The sequence below is a fragment of the Dermacentor variabilis genome, chromosome 1, assembly GCF_050947875.1.
Source record: "Dermacentor variabilis isolate Ectoservices chromosome 1, ASM5094787v1, whole genome shotgun sequence".
Lineage (NCBI taxonomy): Eukaryota > Metazoa > Arthropoda > Arachnida > Ixodida > Ixodidae > Dermacentor > Dermacentor variabilis.
In genome coordinates this window covers 236113288-236137475 of record NC_134568.1, presented here as the reverse complement: position 1 = coordinate 236137475, position 24188 = coordinate 236113288, and the positions used below count along the sequence as shown (strand labels likewise).

Here is a 24188-nt window from a genome sequence, read left to right as displayed (position 1 = left end):
AGTTATTGCAGTGAATCATGGGGAATCACATACAAAACGTATTTAACACCATTGCTAAGACTACAAAAACGTGCCTTGAAAACCATGGGATTACCTTCTTCGAATAGTTCTAACAATAACATTTTTGACGCAATGCAAATCATGTCATTGACAACCTTACGCGATTACAAAATAGCTCTTATGGTTAATAATATTATAAATACCAACTACCCCTTACCTCTTGGTGCATTCAGTATTCCCGTCCGCAACACTAGACAAGCCAGCAATGGCAATTTTAACCTTCCCATTTGCCATAATGCGTACGGAGAACGACGAATAGAATTTACAGGAGCGAAAATTTGGAACTCGTTGCCAATTGAAGTAAAGCAAGCTAGGAATTTCAAACTGACATGCAAGAAACATTTTTTGGGAATGGAAGCAAGGCTACAAAGTTAGTTTTTCTTCAATGTGTTTGTGATTGCTGTCCTATATGTTATTTTGTATTGGACCGCTTACTAGCCTCATTGGCTATCGGTCCAAATATCTGTGTATACATTTTGTTTGTGTTACTCAATAAAGACTTCTTGATTCTTGATTCTTGAGAAGTGACCAACAATAAAGAGACAACAACCCAGGACTTATATGTACCTCCTTATTCACAGCAAGATTGCATATAGCAAAAGAGAGAACCAAAAGTGCTTTGCAATCAACCACCATGGTGTAGTATTCTTGCAATTATTATGCCTCCAACTTTTTCTAACAGTTTGGTCCATCTTGAATTGGCTTCCGGGGAAGGAAAGCAAGACATTTGTGCGTTATACTTAGGGTAAGCATTGAAGAACCTCAGGTGCTCTAAATTAATCAAGAGCCCTGTACTAAGGCATTTCTTATAGCGCCTAAGCTGTTTGGGACATTAAAACCATACCATAGAAAGGCACCAAAGAAGGAGCTTGGTACCTGCACAACATACAGAATGCAAGCAAACAAAGTGCAGATTTACAAGGAGAAATCAACATATCCAAATCTCCTAATGAGCTGTTTGGTAAGGTACCCACTGCAGTGGAGCAGTGGCGATGGCATTTTGCTGCTAAGCTCAAGGTCATGGGCTGGATCCAAACCACAGCAGCTGCACTTAAATGGGGACCAAATGCAAAAACGTGTACTTGAATTTAGGTGCACATTAAAAACCCCAGGTTGTCAAAATAATTCTAGGATACCTTACTGTAACGTGCCTCATAATCAGATTGTGCTTTTCACATGTAAGACCCCTGAATATATAGTCATTCTGTTTTCCAAAGTAGTAAATATTGATGGTGGTCTCTGGTTCTGAAGGGTTCATAAAATTCTACATACATGCAGCCACTTCAGTAATGTTTTGGCAAAAATGATAAAATAATTTTATGAACCTCCCAAAACTGTGGAAGACAATTTTTTCCACACAATATGACTGCAAATCAAAGCATCCACAAAGTCAGGCATTTTGCAGACAAAAGTACCAATGCACATATCGTACAGTACACTTCTCTTAATTTGACTCCAGTTAATTCGATCCAGAGCGAAGGTCACAGCCGGCACCCATTCATTTTTATGGGAGAAAAGTGATTATTTCGATACTAAAATTGACCTTAGCCGAATAAATAGAATGTGGCCCATCAGCATGCATGTGCCCAAATGCCTCTAGCGCCCTCAATAGCAACCACGTTACTGGCAGTAATTGTCCGAGCGAACCTTAAGGGAAAGTGAATGCGTTGAACACATGTTGGGGAAGAGGGTCTCCCATCGAAAACGCCCATTTTCAGCATGCCCTAAGAGAACTTTCGAGCAATAAGTGTAGCTCGCAATGTCCGACTACTGTATTTACCCTAATCTCAATGTTTTTTGTTTGTTTCTTTTTATTAACGTTTTTTATTTTTCAAAAAAAATTATTGCAATCAGACTCAAAACGAAAACCGCCTCGGCGAAGTTTATATGTTTTTTCGCATAAAACAGACGTATTGCAGCAAAGCTTGAGGGGTTTTCAGGTTTCGCAGGAGTACCGACCACCACGGGTTCGAGCTTAGCGAGCCACAGGGCCTCGTTAGGCCTCTAGCGCTGCTGCATTAGAGCTAAGGCCACAAGGGGCTAAGAAGCGACGCATGCAAGAGCACAGTATTGCCCTGAGTTAAGGGAAACTGTTTATTGTATCCGGCAGCAGCTGAGACAGCACAAACGCCCAGTCCCGGGACAGCAGGGAGCAAAAAGGGTCCCACACCAAGGGCAAAAGATACAGTCAGGGGCGCCTATAGCACATAGCTGCAAGAGCACAGGCTCCCCCCCAAGCTGGGACACGCCGCTAGGAAAAGTCCCGGCGCCTATGCTACTTGCTCTCGCGGTAACAAATGGGCCAACTCGCGAAGGCTTCGGCAATCGCCTTCGGCTTGGGCCTCCGTTAAGCGGGGCTCAGTGTGGTACGACCTCGTGCGAGCACTAGGCACCTGTTCTTAAGTTTAGCATCTGGACTGGATCAACACAAGGCATGTGCTCCCCGAACGGGCGAAGGCACCATGCAGGAGCTGAAGTCCTCGTCACAAAGGTGTCGGCGGATGAGAAGAAGCATGTACATACCCGGCGGAGTCCCAAGGGGGAGAAGAGACACACTACCGCCACGAGAGTAGCCGCCAAGGGCTGCCTTGTGACGTTGTAGCCCCGCCCTAACCGCGAACCCGCAAGTCGAGCGCCACCACTGACAACCAGTTCAGCGTGAAAAGGGCCAAGGCGTAGGGATGGCAGAACAGGTGAATGCGCCCACGCAATGGCACATCGAATTCCCCAAATCCCCAAAAGCTGAATTTCAAAACTGCAGCGAAGCTGACCTTAGTAAATCTGCTGCCATTGTAAAACACATATCAGACCCTTGGCCAATTTTCTTGCTAGCGTTAAGAGTTCTACTTTGTTTAGGAGCTTTAATGTTATTTCTATGTTAGTTTTCTACTTTGTACACATAGAAAGTGGGCATGCGTTTGATTCAAGGGTGTGTTAACACTGGGCATATACTGCCAAGTGAATCAACAGTGTGTTTTCGCATTTTTTCTTCATCTTATTTAATTCAGAACACCAGATAATTCGATAAGTTTCATTAGTCCCGTCAGGGTCGAATTAACGGAAGTCAACTATATGAGCACTTTGTAGTACTTGACTCAGATGCCAAGTTCTCATGCATAGTTGCTTATTGCACAGATATCAGCATGCTATCTACCATGCCATCTTCTTGAATGGTGTTCAAGATGGAGAATGAACTTAAATACTAAAAAATGCATTCATGTTGCTTTTACACATAAAAAGAGGCTAGCCTCCGAGTATGTCATTAGCAATAACACACTGAAGCAAAAATTACACTATAGATACTTAGATGCGAGATTCTCAGTCGATTGTTCATGGAAAGCTCATGCTGATACAGTGGTTGCTGAGACGCATGCTGCCTTGTATGAAATCAACTGACTATAACATACATTCGACCAATGCTCAAATATGCTAGAGCCGTGTGGGACCCTTGGCAAAAAAAACTAAGTGATAAACCTGAAAAAATCCAGAACAGAGCAGCAAGATTTGTCTTAAGCCAGTACTCAAGAACCAATAGCTGTACCAATATGAAAAATGAAATAGGATGGAAAGTTCTTTCCTCTTGTCGAAAAAAATTGCAACAAACTCTTTTATCAAATATTTTCCGGTAAAACCGGCATTTGAAAGGAAATATACTTACACAGGCTTCATTATGTTTCTGCACGTACTGATCAATGTTTCAAGATTTTAGAATACCACACTACAACTAATATGTATGCTCATTCATTTTTTGTTCGTTCCAGTAGCGAATGGAATTGCCTATCAAGTCAGCAAGTGTGCTGTGTCAATATATATATGCGTCCTTTTTTTTTCTTTTTTTTTATTGACATTGTAACCGCCCTGCTAGAGTGCCTGCGGGCTAAGTGGGGTAATCATTGCATACAGAATAAAGAATGCTCGTCCCAAGTAACACCAGCCCCATATATATATATATATATATATATATATATATATATATATATATATATATATATAGTTGCAGGAAAAAAGCAGGCCCACGAGTGTAAAATACCGTATATTTACAACTGGCGTATATGGCGTTCAGGCAACTGCCAGACTTCGTCTTCGTCTAGTCCAATTCAACTTCTTCGTTCCCTTCACCATAACATCACCCTCCCGGTGGAGTAGCTCCGTCCCGGTACAAGTTATAGAGCCTCACATAATGGGGGGACATAGGACTTAAGCCTGGCGACGTGAACAACATCGCTGGTGACGTTGCGATGCACTGAAAGCTGACCGACTGGGCCGATCTCATATGTCACGTCAGACAGTTGGCGTAAGGTCTGGTAAAGACCAGAATACCGGGAAAGTAGTTTTTCCGACAAGCCGACACGACGTGAAGGCGTCCAGAGAAGGACAAGGGAACCAGGTGAAAAATGGTAGTCTCGGTGCCGAAGGTCGTAGCATCGCTTTTGAGAAGCTTGCGAGACTGTGAGGCGATGACGGGCGACATCTCAGGCCTGGGCAGCTAAGTCAATAGCATCGCGAGCGTAACCAGTGCTGGGTGATTGTACTGCGGAAGGTAGCAACGTGTCAAAGGGCAAGGTGGAGTCGCGGCCATACAAAAGGTAAAATATTGAAAATCCGGCAGTGTTGTGACAGGACGAGTTGTATGCGGAAGAGATGTATGGTAAAGCGACGTCCCAGTCACGGTGATCGTCGGAAACGTGCATGGCCAGCATTTCAGTTAGCGTGCAGTTGAGTCGCTCGGTGAGGCCGTTCGTTTAACGGTGGTACGCAGTAGCAATCTGGTGTTCTGTAGAGCAGGAGCGGAGCAGGTCATCGACGACCTTCAATAAAAAGTAGCGGCCGCAATCCGTCAGCAACTGACGAGGGGCGCCGTGGTGCAGGATGACGTCGTATAGTAAGAAGTCAGCAACATCTGTAGCGCAGCTGGTTGGTAGCACTCGTGCGATGGCATATCTCGTGGCATAATCTGTTGCTACAGCAATCCATTTGTTGCCTTTGATAGAAATTGGAAAAGGGCCAAGGAGGTCTAGCCCCACACGAAAGAAAGGCTCTGTGGGGATATCAATTGGTTGAAGCAAACCAGCGGGAAACGTAGCAGGCGTCTTCCGGCGCTGACACAGGTTGCAAGAAGCGACATAATGGCGCACAGAGCGATAAATGCCGGGCCAGAAGAAGCGGCGCCGCAGGCGGTCGTATGTACGACTGATGCCCAGATGTCTAGCAGTAGGAGCGTCATGAAGTTGCTGGAGCACGGCTAGTCGAAGGTGCTTGGGAACGACTAGGAGGAGCTCCGGGCCGTCAGGACAAACGCTACGACGGTATAAAGTTCCGTCGCACAAGGTGAACATCCGGAGGGACCATAAGTTCCATAAGTGTTCAAATAACAGGATCTTTGCGCTGCTCGTCACCAATATGGAGGAAGCCGGAGATGGATAGAACACTGATGTCCGAGTCTGCATCGGTATCGTCCGGTTGATCCACGGGATTGCGGGACAGACAGTCAGCGTCTTTATGCAGGCGCCCTGACGTACACATAACAGAAAATGTATATTCCTGTAGACGCAATGCCCAATGTGCAAGTCGTCCAGTTGGGTAAGAGGAGAGCCAGCAGAGGGCGTGATGATCGGTTACGACGCAGAAGCTCCGACCGAAAAGGTACGGCCGGAATTTCGCGACCGCCCATACGAGCGTGAGACATTCTCTCTCAGTAATGCAGTAATTTCGCTCGGGTGTGGAAAGAAGGCGGCTAGCGTAAGCGATGACACGGTCTTGGCCCTGTTGACGCTGAGCGAGGACAGCACCGATGCCATGACCACTCGCATCAGTTCGTACTTCAGTGGGCGCAGAAGGGTCAAAGTGTCACAGAATTGGGGAAGTTGTAAACCGCTCAATCAGGGTAGAAAAGGCTTTCTCCTACAGTGGTCCCCAAGAGAAAGAGACGTCTTTCTTAAGAAGGTCAGTGAGAGCGTGAGCGATGTCGGCAAAATTTTGCACAAATCGCCGGAAATAAGAGCATAAGCCCAGAAAAATAAGGACACCATTTGTTGAACAAGGCACAGGAAAATTTCGCACGGCGTGAACTTTCTGTGGATCAGGTTGGATTCCGGCGACGTTTACAAGATGGCCAAGCATGTTAATTTCACGGCGACCCAAATGGCACTTGGAGGAGTTTAGATGAAGGCCAGCCCTGCGAAACACGGAGAGTATGGTTGTGAGGCACCGCAGGTGGCTCTCAAAGTTCGCCGAAAACACAATCACATCGTCGAGGTAATAGAGGCGTGTAGACCACTTCAAGCCGTGCAAGAGAGAGTCCATCATGCGCTCGAATGTAGCTGGCGCATTGCATAATCCAAACGGCATGACTTTAAATTGGTACAGACCGTCCGGTGTGACGAAGGCGGTTTTCTCGCGGTCCATCTCATCGACGCTAATCTGCCAATAGCCGGAGCGGAGGTCAATTGATGAAAAGTATTGGGATCTGTGAAGGCACTCAAGAGCATCATCAATGCGCGGCAGGGGATAAACATCCTTCTTTGTTATCCTGTTGAGGTGACGGTAGTCAACGCAGAAGCGCTACAAGTTGTCTTTTTTCTTTACTGAGACAACCAGTGAAGCCCACGGGCTACTGGAAGGTTCAATGATGTCCTTGTCCATCATCCTGTCTACTTCTTTCTGTATGATGGCTCTTTCTGTTGCGGAGACACGATAAGGCCGCCTATGAATGGGGCTGGCGTCACCGGTGTTTATGCGATGTGTGACAACAGATGTCTGGCCAAGTGGACGGTCGTCCAAATCAAAGATGTCCCGAAAAGATGATAGGAGGTGACGAAGAGCTGTTGTTTGCTCGGAAGGAAGGTCAGGGGCTATCATCTTAGAAACATCGTCCGCAGGCGTTGAGTACGGACGAGTGGGTGACAAAGGTCCATTGGTACTGACGAAGGATTCATAGGTCAAAGAAGAAATCTCAAATTCTTCCAAAGGAGTGACATGCACTATGGCGATACCGTGTGGCAGCACATGCGACGAAAATCCAAGATTGAGGATGGGCACGCGAGCGCAGTTTGCGCGGATCCGGATTAAGATGCTCGGTAGGGCAATATTGCGCGACAAAACCACGTCACTAAGCGGCGACACGACGTACTCGCCATCAGGTACGGGAGGACAGGGCGTCAGGAGGATATTTTTAGCCGCCTGTGGAGACAGCCTTGCAAACTCAGCAGAACATAAGCGGTGTGAAGCACAAGCTGTTCCTTCGGCAGGAAGTGGCAGATCCAACTGTACAACACCTGCGGAGCAGTCAATTTGGGCAGAGTGTTTCAAAAGGAAGTCGAGGCCGAGAATTAGGTCGTGTGGACAGTGTTCAAGGATGATAAATAGAACAACGGTATAATGGCCCCCAATGGTCACACGTGCTGTGCACATTCCAAGGACAGGTGAAGTACTCCCATCGGCGACTCGCACAGTGCATGGTATGGTGGGTGTCAGAGCCTTTTTGAGCCTTCGGCGGAGAGCAGCGCTCATAACTGAAAGCTGCGCTCCTGTGTCAATGAGAGATCTAACAGGAACACCATCAAATTCAATGTCCAGTAGGTTTCCAGATGTAGGCAGGGTCAACAGAGGATCGGTGGGCCGGGTCGGAGTTGCAGCTTCACCTCTGGGAGCTGCACCGCCTAGTTTCCCGAAGCGAAGCGACCAGTTGCAGAAGGGGACGAAGAGCGGTGAACGAGAGGCGAACGGGACCTATGACCTTGCGGAGAAGGGGAGCGGCTGGATCTTGGTGGAGCACTGTCGGCGTTGATCTTCCTAGTCAGCGTATAGGGCGAGAAAGTATGATTGTCTGGTACTTGGCGGTAGTTACTCGGAGACGACCACCGAGGAGGCGACGACCAATGGTTGCAGCAATGACGGGCGATGTGTTCAATACCGGAAGAATTAAAACAGATAGGTTTATCATCCACTGTGCGCCAGTCAGCTGGGTTGCGACAAGGGGGCGGAAAGCTTTGCGTCTGGGAGCGAGCGGCCGGAGAAATCTGGTAGGTGTTTGTATGGTCGACCGAGCAGAGAGATGAAATGCCCAAACTTGCTATTTCCTCCCGAACGACCGCTTGTATAAGGGAGATAGCGGGCACGCTTTCCAGACAGTCAGAACGAACTGGAGCCAGAGCCATGGCCTCAAGCTCACGGCAAACGATGCACGTGATTTCTTCCGGTCCTGTGGGCTGAACGAACCGCGGCGGGTCTTTGCAAAAAGATGTCACGGCGGTATTGGGCAATCTGTCGAAAGTTTGAGCGACGCGGCGGCCCTTCGCTTGTTTGAAGCGCCGGCACTCCTTTATAATTGCATCCACAGTGGCACAATCCTTGCACATCAGGAGATTGAAGGCATCGTCTGCAATGCCTTTCAATATGTGACCAATCTTGTCTGCCTCGGTCATGTTGTTATCAGCCTTGCGACAGAGGGACAGCACATCCTGTATGTAGACAACATAGGATTCTGTGGACGTTTGAGCGCGACACGCAAGTTCTTTTTTTGCCGCCAGCTGACGACCGACAGGTCTGCCAAACAGGTCTCGCATTTTTTCTTTGCAGACATCCCAGCTCATTAGGTCAGCTTCGTGTGTGTCGTACCATTGCCTCGCAGTTCCTCTTAGGTAAAATATCACGTTTGCTAGCATCATTGTTGGATCCCACCTGTTGTTGTCGCACACTCGTTCGTAGATCGTAAGCCAGTCCTCGACGTCGGCGTTGTCCGTGCCACAAAATGTCCCTGGGTCCCGCAGATGAGTGAGGATGACCGTTGGCACAGGCTGCTGAGGCGTTGTCGCTTGTGTCGGCTGATTTGCCATTGTGGCGGGAGGTAGATGACGTCCGCTGCGAAGTTCCGTGATTGTACCCCGCACTTCCACCAAAATGTTGCAGAAAGCAAGCAGGCCCACGAGTGTAAAATAACATATATTTACAACTGGCGTATATGGCGTTCAGGCAACTGCCAGACTTCGTCTTCGTCTAGTCCAATTCAACTTCTTCGTTCCCTTCACCGTAACAATATATATTGTAACGGATACGAAAGGCGCAGACAAGAAGAGGGAAGACAAAGAGAACGAGGAGTTTGAGAGGCCGGGCTGCGCTATGATCACGTTACGATCCATCGTCCATCTCCTCTAATTAAAACCATTTCTTCGCAACTCTACGTAACAGTTGTGGTGGAAGGCGCGGGGTAATCGATACCCGAAGACGGAGGCTGAACCACAAGTTCTTCGACAGAGCCGTCACCTTGCTGGATTCCCACCAAATCCACCGGAGCTGAATATGTCCCACAACGCAGACGAACAACGGCCCATTCCAACTGCTGCCCTGACAAGTTCTGTTCTGCAACTGAGAGATGCGCGTCCCTTCGCCGGAAGATCGGACGAAGACGTCGAGGAATGGCTCATCCATTATCACCGGGTGAGTGCCGCCAACGAGTGGAACAGCACTTCTCAGCTTTCGAACGTCGTGTTCTTTCCAACGGATACTGCATTGTTGTGGTTCGACAACCACCACGAGGAAACGTTCACAACATGGGGAAGATTTGTTTCGGAAATCAAAGAGCCATTCGGTTACTCCGCGACAAAAAAGAAAAGGGCAGAACAGACGCTACTGCAACGTGCGCAAGTGCCAGGTGAAACCTGCACCACCTGCATTGAGGCAGTAATAAAACTGTGTAGGATGGTGGACTCTGGAATGTCCGAAGAAGACAAAGTCAGGCACATCCTAAAAGAATTGCCGAGGATGTTTACAATTTCCTCATCGCAAGACACAACCTGGCTTCCGTCGCTGACATCATTCGGAACTGCCGCACTTTCGAGCAACTAAAGACGAGGCGCATAACGCCGAAGTTTGGCAGGCTAGCCAATGTGACGACAGTTGCAAGCCCCTTGATCTTGCATCAACGATCAGACAAATAGTTCGGGAAGAACTCAGCCTGCACGTGCAAGTGACAAATCCAGGCACTCATAGCTTCCGCCTACCACCAGATTTTGAGCCAAATGCGGCATCCTTCTCCCCGTATCCTGCGGCAAGGGGCACTGAGGATTACGAACTCGCGCCCCGACAGCAGCCACGTCCCCACGACAGAGGCCCTACTTATGACGGTCGGCCACGAGATCAGCCACGTTTTTACCTCTGAGGCCCTGTGACTTCTGTCAGGACGCGACAAGAACAGCACCGACCCTACTACCACGACGCGACTTATGAAAGATATAACGGATTTCAGCAAGCAACAGAGGCATGTTATCCACATGACAACGAACTTTCTCGCCGCCCGCAGCCGTCTACCATTTGTTTCGGGGAAGACGCTGTGAACCGTGACCCTCCCGAGTGCTACAACTGCGGTTCCACAGGCCATATAGCTCGGTATTGTCGCCAAGCCCGTCAATCACGTAGGACACCATCGATGTTCTCGCCACCCAGAACCCGTACTTCATATGACTTGCGGACGACCGATTTGCTTCCAAGGGATCACTTCTCACATGAGACCAGACGCAGCGATTCGCCAGCATCTGAGCAGAGTTTGACGCCACCAAATAGCCGTCCCTGTCCGCCCTCCCTCCCCTCGGCGCCGTACTTCCTCACCACCGCCGGGAAACTAGCATCCATGGCCAATGGAGGTGTGGTCGCCGGACGGTCTTTGCAAGAAATACCTCTGCCAGTTGTGATGTACAAAAACAAAGTGAATGTCTCAATTGAAGGAATACCGACCATGGCGTTAGTTGATACAGGGGTGACTGTGTCTGTGATGAGCCTTGCTTTCAAAAACCATCTAGGCCACAAAGTTAGGTTTTCTTGGAACGACGGTATTACCTTTCATGGAGTAGGCGGCGAGTGGCTTCATCCCTTTGGTGTTTGTGCTGCGAGTGTTTTGTTGGCTGGGAAAGTGTTTGTCAGAATTCCTTGTTCTTTCTCATTGCTGGCACAATGTTATTCTTGGTATCAATTTTCTTGAACAGTGCGACGCTTCCGTGGACTGTGGTTGTGGCGAAATATCATTGAACAAGTTAATTACAGCAGCACATTCCGAACAAAGCTCGGGTGGTGAAGACAGGGACACAGACACACTCAGTGTTCTTGGTGAAGTGATTGCACCATCGTGGTGCCTGATGCCCATTCGTGTTTAGGCAACTACTGTTGATGCTGATTGTGTTGACCTTGTAGTTAGGCCTCTCCGCATAAACTGTGCTAAAAAAGATATACTTGTGCCCTCCACTGTCGTGTGCATGACGAAAGGAGTCGCCACATTGTGGGCGTTGAACTGTTCCGCCACACCGGTTGTCCTTCCTCGCGGTATGAAAATCGTTCTCTTCGATAAAGCCGCCTGTAGCTCAACAGCGGCACTAACTACGGACGTCTCTACAGGTTGCTCTCCTTGCGATAATCGCCATTCTGAAGAGCTAATGCTTGACATGATCAGCAAGGCTCTCGGTACATCGGAAAGGCAAGCGCTAGTACAGGTCCTTGCCAGGCATGATGCTGCATTCGACTTCACGCATGGAGATGCACCCTTTCATTTACCGTCGTCTCGCGCTCGTCACAGAATAGATACCGGCTCAGCACACCTCATCCGCCAGAAGCCCTGCCGAGTGTCATCGCCCGAGCGCAAAGTTATTGCAGAGCAAGTCAAGGAGATGATGAACAAAGGTGTCGTTGAAGAGTCGTCTAGTCCGTGGGCAGCCCCAGTAATCCTGGTCCAAAAAAAAAGATGGCTCCCGGAGATTCTGCGTGGATTACAGACATCTAAACGCAGTGACGAAGAAGGATGTCTATCCACTACCGCGAGTCGATGACGTCATTGATAGCTAACATGCTGCTTCTTAATTCTCAACACTGGATTTGCGATCGGGGTATTGGCAAATACCTATGGACCCTGCTGACAAGGAAAAGGCTGCTTTCGTGACTCCAGATGGCCTATTCGAATTTAATGTTATGCCTTTTGGCCTTTGCAATGCTGCTGCCAGCTTTGAAAGATTCATGGACACAGTACTACGTGGTCTAAAGTGGGAGATATGTATGCGTTACCTCGATGATGTTGTAATCTCTGGCCGCACGTTTGAAGAACATAACGAACGCCTCAGCCTTGTTCTCAACTGCATTGAGAAAGCTGGACTGGTTCTTAACTAAAAAAAGTGTCGGTTCGGGGAACGTCAAACACTGGTCCTGGGACACTTAGTCGACAAGGATGGCGTCAGACCCGATCCTCGTAAGATTGAAGCGGTGAGCTCCTTCGAACCACCGCAGTCAGCAAGAGAACTCCACTCATTCATTGGCTTATGTTCATATTTTCGTTGTTTTGTTCCCCGGTTTGCCGACATCGTTTACCCATTGACAAGTATTTTGCGACAAAATGCATCCTTCAATTGGACACCAGAGTGTGACTCATCATTCTCTCAAATGAAGTTTATACTAACGTCAGCACCTCTCTTGCGTCACTTCGATCAATCTTGCTCGACTGAAGTTCACACTGATGCTAGTGGAATCAGGATAGGAGCGGTGCTTGTACAACGTCACAGTGGCGCAGAACATGTCGCATATGCCAGCCGTTGCCTGAGCAAATCTGAACGTAATTATACGGTTACGGAACAGGAATGCCTGGCAGCCGTTTTTGCCATACAAAAGTTTCGGCGTGATCTTTACGGTAGACCATCCAAGATTTTCACCGTCCACCATTCTTTATGCTGGCTGGCCAGTTTGCGTGATCCCTCTGGTCGCCTCGCACGTTGGGCGCTGCACCTCCAGGAATACGACTTTATGGTATCGTACACGAGTGGTCGTCGTCGCGCTGACGCAAACTGCCTCTCTCGGATTCCTCTTGCGACTACCGACTGCGATGCTGAGAATTTTGACGACTGTCTCGCTGCTGTTACTTCTGCGTTCCCTGACGCGGCAGGCTTTCAGCAAGAACAACGGAATGATGTTACCCTTGATCCACTTTTTCTCGCCACCCGTACTTCTTAAGGCAGCGGTTGCTTTACTGTCCGTGATAAATTGCTCTACAAAACTAATTACTCCGGGCATGGAGCGCGTTTTCTGCTTGTTATCCCCGAGAGTCTCCGCTCCGACGTTCTACGCGCCATGCATGACGATGTGACATCCGTCCATTTCGGCTTCGTACGAACGCTGCACCGCACGCAGGAGCGCTTTTACTGGCCCAAGATGTACGACACAACCAAGCGCTATGTCGCTAGTTGTGAAACGTGCCAACGTCACAAGCAACCGACCACCGCAGCCCTGGGTCCCCTTCGACCACTGACACCGCCCAGTACGCCGTTCAAGCAAGTAGGCATTGACCTTTTGGGTCCATTCCCGTTATCTAACAACAAGAACCGTTGGATAATTGTCTGCATAGACCATCTTACACGGTATGCAGAAACTGCAGCCATACCGTCTTCCACCGCTGCTTGCGTGGCAGTCTTCCTGTTGCGTTCTGTGGTCCTTCGTCATGGCCCACCACGTGTCATCATCAGCGACCGTGGTCGCCAGTTCACTGCTGATGCCATTGAAGAGTTACTTCGTTTGTGCACTTCACAGTTCAGTCATTCCACGCCATATCATCCACAGACCAATGGCCTCGTTGAAAGGACAAACAGAACGCTGACCAACATGCTTCCCATGCATGTCTCCTCCAATCATAAGAACTGGGACGACGTGCTTCCATTCATCACTTATGCATACAACACGGCGAAACACGAAACCACGTACTATAGCCCCTTTCATCTCCTGTATGCAAGGTTACCGCGAAGCCCTCTGGACACTTTCTTACCCTTCGTGCTGCACAGTGATGATTCTGTATCGAAGACATTGTGTCTCGCCGAAGAAGCCCGTAGAATATCTTGTCTTCGTACTCTGGCCTCGCAAAGTCGCTCGAAAGAGCGATACGACGACCGTCACGTACAAGTATCATTGGAAAAAGATGACTTGGTGCGTCTTTGGACACCGCAACGCAAGCGTGGATTGTGCCAAAAGTTCTTGCCACAATATTCAGGCCCATTTGTAGTTGTGGACCACCTGAGCGAACTCACTTACGTCATAGCTCGCCTCCTGTGCAATGGTCGGCGATCAAGCAGAACTCAGCTGACTCATATTGCTTGCCTGAAGCCTTTTTACCCTGCTTGTCCATCCTGACTCGCCCCACGGGCTTCGTCTGCTTGCAGGGAAATGTAACAGATACGAAAGGCGCGGACAAGAAGAGGAAAGACGAAGAGAACGAGGAGTTTGAGAGGCCGGGCTGCGCTACGATCACGCTAAGATCATAGTCCATCTCCTGTAAATAAAACCATTTCTTCGCAACTCTTCATAACAATATATATATACATATATCAATATACACCGTCTAGAAAAGTGAGGCAGAGGAAAAAATAAATATTTAAACACTGCTTTTTAGTCGTCTAGACTAGTCATGTCACTGTAATAAAAAAAAATTGGAATTGAATGAAGCCTATCTTTAAATAAACTTAATCAGGAAAATGTTAAACAAAAAAGGTCTGGATATCATGGGTGCTGCAAAATTAAACCTTTGCAACCTGGACATAAAGCCTTAAATTAAACATTTAGCCCTATGGCCACGCAGAACTTGTCAGCCAGTTTGTTTTTAAGCCTACTCGTTCAATGTTTTCCATCTGATTGTTCCCACTACACTTTCTTTTGGTTTGCTCACTGGAAAGAGCCACACAAATCACCCGAGGAGGCGAACCAAGAGGAACTTCGTAAAAGCAGGCCAAGCGAGAGATCGAGAAGCAGGACCAGGAGCCGCTCAGCGTCCTTTCCGAGGCTACAGACGCCGCAACACCGGACACAATAGTAGGAAACAAATAACAAGGTGAGCTGGTCAGACTAAGTCTCCCAGAATTCAGAAAAGAATAGACAAAAACCAGGAGCTAAAAGCACTTATTAAGAGGCAGGAAGAGCGAATTAGAATACTGATTGAGGATAGGAAAAAGTAGAGAGAAGAATTTTTAAAGATAATTGAGGAGATGAAAAAGAAGCATGGAAACAGTACGAGACAGGAAGAGGGTGTAGGGGACAAAGAGCCCAAAACAGATTGGTCTGGTCCCCGCTCAAAAAGAAGAGAATGGGAGAGACAGACTCAGACAGCAAGATGGACAAAGTTACTCAGAACATTACCCTGATAAACGGAGCTATGATGCAATTCATGGAACAAACGTGAGCACAATTAGAAAAGGACAACATCGCCCTCAAAGCAGAATTTGAGAAACGGGACTTCGCTTTAAAAGCGGAATTCGATTGGTTTAGAACACAACATTCAAAATGCATTGGCAAAATAACATGATCTGGCAGTGGAATCGTAGGCGCTTCCTTGAAAAAGAGAGCTGTCCTACAAACATTCCTAACCAACATCAATAAACCAGAAGTCATTGCGCTGCAAGAGTGTGGGAAAAATGCAAAATTGGCTGGCTACACAGCTTATACTGGGCAAGGAGAAAGTCGGCAGACAGCCATTTTAGTTAAAAGAAGCTTAGCAGCAGTCCTACACGAGATAGACACAAATAAGATTGATCACGTCCTAATTGAACTAGTACCAAGGAAAAGAAAAGATAGGAGCCTATACGTTCTCAACATATACAGCTCTCCTAAGCAAAACAAGAATTGTGGCTTCAATCAGCTCATCGAAAGGGCCAACAACATTGCAGGGAACAGACCCATAGTCAAAGTCGGAGACTTTAACGCGTAACACACGGCTTGGGGGTACAAAACCTTGCAACAAAAAGGCAGCGAATTATGGGATAGTATCTCCAAGCATGGACTAATTCTTCTAACAGATCCTCAAATCCTGACGGGAAAAGGAAAGAGCGTTTCCAGGGACACCACACCAGACCTTACTCTCATAGGGGGACACATAACCGCACGATGGTGTAACACTGGAGAGGACTAGGGGAGTGACTACAGAATAATAGAGACAGTGGTAGAACACGGCATACCAACTCCCAAACCCGAGCAAATCGAAGCAGTTAATTGGAACCTCTTTAGGCAGAAATTTGCCAAAAAAGAGGAGCTCAAAGATGTAGGTAACTGGAGCAATGCCCTCTTGGAAGCGGTTTCGTCTGCCTCCACCGAGAAGGCGGAGGCAGACGAAATGCAAGAGGCAGTAGACCGGAAAATGGTCGGACTATGGAGGAAAAAGAGGCAGCTGGAGCAAAAACTGAAAGGGAATAGAAGCAATAGAAACATTAGGAGGGCATTAGCGCACCTGAACAGAGAGATTGAAGAATACGCACTCGAACTCACGAAACAAAATTTGAATAGCATATGCAAACAGATGGATCACAAAATTGGTAAATCAAATGCATGGCTACTATTGACGCACCTACTAGATCCCCAAAGTAGCAAATCAGAGACACATAGAAACATGCAGAAACAAGTGTATAAATATGAAGGTAGTAATAGACAATTGTTCGCTGAAGTTAAGGATAGCTATCTTAAATGCAGCCCGCAACAAACACTACCAGACTACAAAGGGGAAAAGAACCCCCTCTTGGACAGCCCCGTCACGGTAGGAGAGGTTAGGGCCAAGCTCAATGGACTAAGAACAAAAACAGCTGCAGGACCGGACAGAATCAGCAATTGGATGTTGAGGAACCTAGACGACAAGTCAATAGTAAACCTAACCAATTTTATGCAAGAATGTTGGGAGCAGGGTAGAATCCCCAAAGAATGTAAGGAGGCTAAATTAGTCCCAATTCCAAAACCGGCGAAAAAGCTCAGTCTCGAAAACGTCAGACCAATATCCCTCACATCATGCTTGGGGAAACTAATGGAACATGTGATACAATCTAGAATCAACAGGTACTTGGAAGACCAAGACATGTACCCCAACACGATGATAGGCTTTAGAGCACACCTATCTGCATACGATGTCATGGTACAGCTTAAAGAGCAAATTCTCGACCACCAAACGAAGGACACTAAGGCCATCATTGGCTTAGACATGGCCAAAGCATTTGACAACATAAACCACAAGGCAACCTTAGAACTGAATAGCCTAAACATAGGGAGACGTACCTAGGAGTATATAAAGGACTTTCTGACTGACAGAACGGTAACGGTCAGTCTAGGAGGTAACGAGGAGAAAGGGATAGAGCTCAGCAACAAGGGTACACTGCAGTACACCCACTCTCTTCAACATAGTAATGATGGGACTCTCGCACAAACTTAAGGACTTACAGGATCTAGAACATACGATCTATATGGCCCTATGGATAAATAGAGGCATTGATGCCCAAATAGAAGAAATGCTGCAAAAGGCGATCAATAGAATTGAAGAGCACTTAGAAAATGCCAGACTTAAATGTTCAGCTACAAAGTCAGAGGCTCTCTTCACGAGTCCACAGAAAATGCTAAAGAAAATCCCTAACCACGCGATAAAACTCATGATTAATGGGGACGCGATTCCAAACGTAAAAGCTATACGAGTGCCAGGCCTGTACATTCAGGAAAATGAAAGAAATATGGAAATGATTAGAAAGCTTGAAATGAGCACAAGCCAAACATGTTGACTCCTCAGAAGAATCACCAACAAGAAGGCAGGCATGAGGGAGGCTAACCTATTAAGGATAGTACAGTTCTTCGTTATCAGCAAGATCACATACGCAACACCGTAACTTAAACTAACAAGGGCCGAGAAAAACAAAATAGAAATCCTCATTAAAAAAGGAGTTAAAACAGCCCTAAACCTGCCACCATGCACATCTACGCAGAGGATACTAAACATGGGCATTTCAAACACCCTAGAAGAGTTGATCGAAGCCTCACTAGTTTCCCAGCAACAGAGACTAATGAGAAGCAGAGGTGGTCTGAGAATTCTAGAGAAACTAGGATACAAAACTAACAACAAAGTAAGAAACACGGGCGCCATTCCGTTACAAATCAGAGACAGGATGTGCATACCACCACTCCCGAAGAATATGCATCCCAGTCACCACCAGGATAGGAGGAAAGACAGGGTTAAAGCATTACAAAAATCACTAGATAAAAAGCAAGGGGTGTTCTACATGGATGCAGCAGAATATGAAAGCAGACCAGGTTTTGCCTCAGTCACGACACAGGCTAACGGTGAGAACTCAAAGCGCTGCAGTACCCTGCAAAACAGAGTGGAGGTTGCAGAGGAGGTGACCATTGCCCTAGATTTGACTCAAAAAGGGGTCAAAATCAGTGTCAGATTCCAAAACAGGCATCAGGAATTATACCGCAGGGACAATCTCCAAAGGGCACTCAACATATTGGAGAAAGGACCAATTCCAGAAGAATTAGTAAACCTTATATGGACTCCTGCCCACGAAGGCTTGCCCGGCAATGAGAAAGCGTACGCATTGGCCAAAGAGCTCATTTACCAGTACACCAATGCAGCCTCTCCAGCACGGAAGCCCCAAGAAAAAGAAGGCACAAACACTTACAGCAAAATTCTCACTTATTATAGAATGGGAAGGAAAACACTGCCAGAGGTGCATAAGAAACTAAGTAAGCCAGAAGAGATAACATGGAGGCAACTCCAAGCGGGGGTGATGTGCAACCCCTACATTCTGAAGAGATGGTAACACGGCAACGCTGTGAACATGAATTGCAAACACTACGGGGCAAAGGTGGACATGATCCACATAATATGGACATGTCCTAGATACCATAAACCAGATAGGGATAGACATTAATGACCAGCTCGAAGCAAGGTGATCAAAGAGAAGTCATCCGCATGGCCCTGGACACCTCTAAGCTTCAAGGAGCATCAGCCAGCTGAAAAGGGAGGAGCAAGCCGAAGAGACAGGAAGACTCTCGACTCCTTCGGGCTCTTTTTGCAGGTGCAAATAAACGTTATTTCTCTCTCTCTCTCTCTCTCTTCCAAAGCACCTCTTTCATGTTTTGGTTGAAAGACAAACTACACTTTTTTTTTTTCAGGACTCCTCCTACATAAATTTGGCACAGTGAAAAAACAAATTAACTCATAGTACTCTTTAAAAGAGCTTGGAAGCAACAAAACGCTGTGGTGCACCTCTCCTAGTTCCAAAGTGTACATGCAAGCCAAAAGAAAGTTCAGCCTCCAGAAATACACCAGTATTCAGTTTTATAGATTATGATACATGCTAAATGAGGCTTGCTTTAGAATAAAAGATCTGGCATGGTTTCATCACGAAGGGTGGCTGCCAGTAAGAACCATTTTAAATGCAGATAATTCACAACCACTTTTCATAATGTGCAAGTAGCTGGTGAACTTGGGCTTACCATGGTGCAGAACAAAGTCTGCGAAGTAAAAATATGTAAGGTGCTGAAGATTTAATTTCATTGTTCCATATCTGCCAACCTGTCCCCAACTTTAAAAATAATAAAAAAAATCACACAATATATACTGGGCATGGGGGAAGAAAGGGGTATAGCACACTTTTTTTTTTTTTTGCCTGCGTGAAACATTGTTTATGGGATACATATGCACTTGCACTATATAAATCGACTACTCTTTACTTTTAAGCAGTCCACAGGAACATCTGGGCAGTACGAGAGGAGGAGAAGAAATATGGCTGGACACCCACTCCAGGGCCATTACACATGCAATGAAAAGTGTATGAAGGCAACGCCTGCGGTATATGGCGCCTCATGCTGCCACAAGAGTGCAGCTGCAGGTAGCATCATAATTTCTTCTTTATAGGTGTTTTGCGATCTTGCACAGCCCGAGCTTTTAACAGCTTCAAAACATTTTTTTTTTTAAACAATCTATTTTTCATAAAACTTGGCGAAACATTTGTAAAATCGTAGAAAGAGCCCGAATTCATAATCCTTACAGTAAACTTGTAATGCTTGGCAAGTGCGTCGGTGTCTCTTGAGTGGCTGACAGTTTCTCCCAAGAACAAGGTACTGGGACCAATAGCTCCAAGACCTCAACACCTTACCGCCACCATGAGCATCTTTTGCAGCTTTGGTGTAGATAAATTATTCCAGAATTCCAGCACGAAATAAAGCAGTCAAAAATTGCATTTCACAAATAGGTCTTTTACAGTAAGTCATGTGACTATGCAAACTATATATTTTTCAGAAGGCAACGTATAAAGAACAGATTATAGCGTAAAACCTGATACCTTAAAGGGACACTAAAGAGAAACACTAAATCAGGTAGACTGATTCAGTGTTTTGATTTAGACTGTGTTTAATGGTTCAATAACGGTGCAATAAGAGGTTTATTAAAGAGAAAATGAATGACAATGTTTCATTTAAGTAATTTTACGACAAAACACCTGCACCAGTGTCAGTGTGATGTCATACATTTCAAAGTATTTTTTTCCCAATTGGGTCATGTGTTGGCTCGGTAAAAGTTGCCCATACATGCCAAGTTCAATCTTTGGCTCCTTTAGCACACAATGCAGTCCATTTTTACTGATAAACAATTAACTAGGCCCTAGCAGATGCAATCAAAATCCATGACAGCATGGCGATTTGGTGCAGAAACTCCAAGGCAGTGTCAACACCAATCGTTCCTTTTTGTGCCTTTTCTGGTTTACCAAATCTTTTCTCATGGCAAGTGTAAAGTTTTTGGCACTGCAGCAGCGTGATTTACTAACTCAGGTGAAATATCTTTTTAATGTACCTTTAATATTATATTACTCTACACTCCAGGTAAAAAAAAATGTTCTAATTTCAGATTAATTATTGAATTAAGCACGCTACCTTTACTGCTATAAAAATATAAGGGGAGCAACAATTTGCTGATATCTGCCAAAAGAAGAATATCAGAAAAAAGTCACACTCTGAAAGTGTTACAAATCTAATTCCAGCTAACACCACTACAGCTCCGACAACTGAATACAATAGAGTTGAATGGTCAAAGTAGGAAGTGGATATCAAAAAGGCGACTGAAGTTTTTCAATACAGGAGAAATATATGACATTCTAGTTTATTCACACACACACACACATGCACGCACATATACAAACACACACACGCATGCACGTGCACACATTATTTAAATCTGGTACTTTTTAAGCCTCTACTGCCCTACCACACTAACAAGGCGGCCAGTATAGCCTTAAATCTGCAAATGGTCATCTAATTATTGTTCTAAGCTATTTTAGAAATATATATAATCATATTTCATCAGTAACTCTGAACAGTCAACTATTTCAGCATTTCATTATTTGCGCTTGTACTTCATAAAGTAGAAAACAAATAGCTCTATCACGTTGCACACAAATATTAAGAGCACTGTGTCAGGCATGAATTTTGTGAAAATTTCTAGAAGAAAAGATTTTCACAGCAATACACATATTCAAAAACTTCATGTAAATCAGTAATGTGGAAAGTTGGGCTAGTTGGTAATTAATCATCATACCTTGGTGGTGAAGCAGCACACTGACAAGGACAAGGCGAAGACACACAAGAATAGAGCAGCAACTTCAGTGTATTCTTGTGTGTCTTTGCCTTGTTCTTGTCAGTTCGCTGCTTCACCACTAAGGTATGGTGACTTAATGTACACTATAGATGCAACTTTTTTTTACTTCTCTTAACTCTCTATTCACCAAGGCATCATGTGAAGGGATAGAAATCGCTGGGACTGTAAGGATAATGTGACACGTCACAGCAGTAAGTAGTTTTTCCACGTCAAACAATATCAGAGAAGGTTAATGGGAAAGTAAAGAAAGGAAGTGAGAGGGGAAGAAAACCACTCACCATCCGAGGGAGTTTGGTAGTGCGCAAATTCTTGAAAATACTCTTCTAACCTAGACTTGCCAGCCTTGATTTTTTCCGCTAGCAAGTCCTGCTTGTTAAGGAAGAGGATCACAGATATCGTTCGTAACCACCTGGCAAAGAGCAGAGGAAGAGAGTTGTGAGAAAGAACAGCTTCCCAAGAAAATCCCATCTCACAGGCCACAAGCTACCAATGTAGTTAGAGCAACCATACAAGCACACATCAAAAAGAAAAACGTTCCACCAAAGTCCATGCAAGCAACCAGGCACATAATTCTTTACTAAAGGTCCTCACACTGCTACATATCTATGTCAGACATTGATTACAAGAACTAAAATCTCTGCAGCACCAGACACCATACTCCGAAGTGCTAGTTCCTTTCATTAAAATATAAAATTAAAAAGGTTTGAAGCACCTTGGACACTCACAATAAAAGATGAGACCTGCATGCAGCACATTTTGATTGAGAGTATACTCCCTGTTAGATGAATGAAGACAATGGCTGGCTATTCGTGAAAATATACAAGGTGCACACATGCACGCACGCACACACACGCACACAGACACGCATGCGCGCACACACACACACACACACACACACACACACACACACACACACACACCATAAAAAAGGAGGCCGCCTCTGCATATGAGATGCCAGAAGCCATCTGGAACAGCCACCAGCATTTTGTCTTTTGCGTATTAGTTAAAAAATGCTAAATAGCTAAGACAGCAGCCAATGCTCCAGTCCAAACGATTTGTCATCTTTTCTTTAACACAGAATGGAATTCTTTGCAGCACACAACCTATTATGAAGCTCTAATCGTCATATCTAAAAGCAAGTCCACATTATTCATGGGAGGTGGGGTGGGAGGCACGAGAGAAAAGGGGGAAGGAGAGAATAGGAAGAAGGGGGAAGGGAAGGGAGCATGTAGCAACCCATATGTAAAGGTATATATTTGCAGCACCAGCAGAAGCTGCCCTTAAACATGGTGAGAAGCAACCATCAGAGGGTATGTGTCAGTTAAGCGATAGCTTTGTGGTGCAAGATTACTGAGAAATCTATTGTTTATCCTTTGTAGTTCTCATGGCTTATAGCAAGAAGCTTGTGGCTTCGGCATAACGGTTTCTGCCAAATTTTCTTCTGCATACTTGCTAGCAACATACTATTTCATGGCTTCTCTCTTTTGTTCGCGAATCTGTGTCTGCGTTGCTTCGGTTGCGCACTCTTCAGCATGTGTCACTTCCTGTCATCTAGTTGCTCCAGTGTGGTGGGGACCTACTAGGGTGCCATTTAAAGGGCGACTGCAAATAAATTCTGGACTGCCAGACATGTATGGCGCCACTGATTTTTTACATATATGTATGGCACCGATTTTATGCTTCATATTTCATGCATATTCGACACTAGTTGATGAGAGGCACTGCATCTCCATGGAGTTGCCCAGTCATTTGAAATTATGTTTTTGCTTACTGGAGCACACGCTCCCGTGGCCAAGTGCGTGTCGTCTGCTACCACCAAGGTGTGCGTGGAGAAGATGCTATAGTTTTTATGGCCGCCACCATAGTGCTTCTGGTAGCTTAGATCCCTGCAGAGCTGAAGTTCAGGGATACTAATAAATTTTCTTTTTCTTTGCCTTTGTGGTTCCCACTTCAGTTGCAGTTCGCATATTCCCGTACAATGGAGTGCACATGCTTGTAATTCCGTTATAGCCGCGCGGGGTACCTCTTTTTGCAGCGACTGCTGAAGCATTTCTTATTTTGATGAAACATTTTTGGGACAAGAAACTGATACCTGTAAATTGTCCTAGACATTTTTCTCGATATCTTACTGTACAGTATACTTGTGCGTATAAGTTCGTGCAAGAAATTCATTTCTGAGACAAAATATTGCTTGCAATAAACTTTTGCTGTATTCACAAGTTTTCAATCATTTCTTTTATTGGAAACCGCAATAAAAAAAATTGACCACTGAGGCAGTTTCTGCAAAAGTTTGACCCTGATAGGGTTAAAAAGCCTAGTTTCGGATAATGTAGATACAGAGCAGCCTCCACAAAGCTTTTTTTTTTTTAATATCAGTGCATTCGTTACAAAAAATGAGCAAAAGTAGATATTTCTGATACCAAAACTCAGAGAAGGGGAAAAAAATTCTGCCATAGCTGCTCATCAGAGGCGAGACGTCTGTGAGGCGACGCGCGACACGACGCATATCTTGCTCTGTGAGGGTACTCACAGCACCTGTAAGCCAAGTGCATGCACTGAATGGGTGCCTTTACTATTTACTAAAGCATTACTCTTTACACCCTGAATGCACTCATGTGACACTTCAAGGTAAGAGAAAAAAAAAAACTTCAAAATTTACAGGTGCATGATTGCAACAGGACATTCATCTTGGTGAGTTTTTTGAAAGCCAAGCTATCGGAAA

At 45.8% G+C, this 24188-nt stretch overlaps 1 protein-coding gene across 7 annotated transcripts in view; it reads right to left on the bottom strand.

The window, feature by feature from the left end:
* Positions 1-24188, bottom strand: part of Galphas (G protein alpha s subunit) — a 238054-nt gene that overhangs the window by 123848 nt on the left and 90018 nt on the right. For all 7 annotated transcript variants that reach the window (XR_012823267.1, XM_075671665.1, XM_075671682.1 and 4 more), the window contains exon 9: positions 21745-21875. Coding sequence is in view for 6 of the 7 variants with exons in the window: in XM_075671665.1 (XP_075527780.1) it covers positions 21745-21875 (131 nt within the window). In the remaining variant the exon portion in view is untranslated. The remainder of the gene's footprint in view (positions 1-21744; positions 21876-24188) is intronic.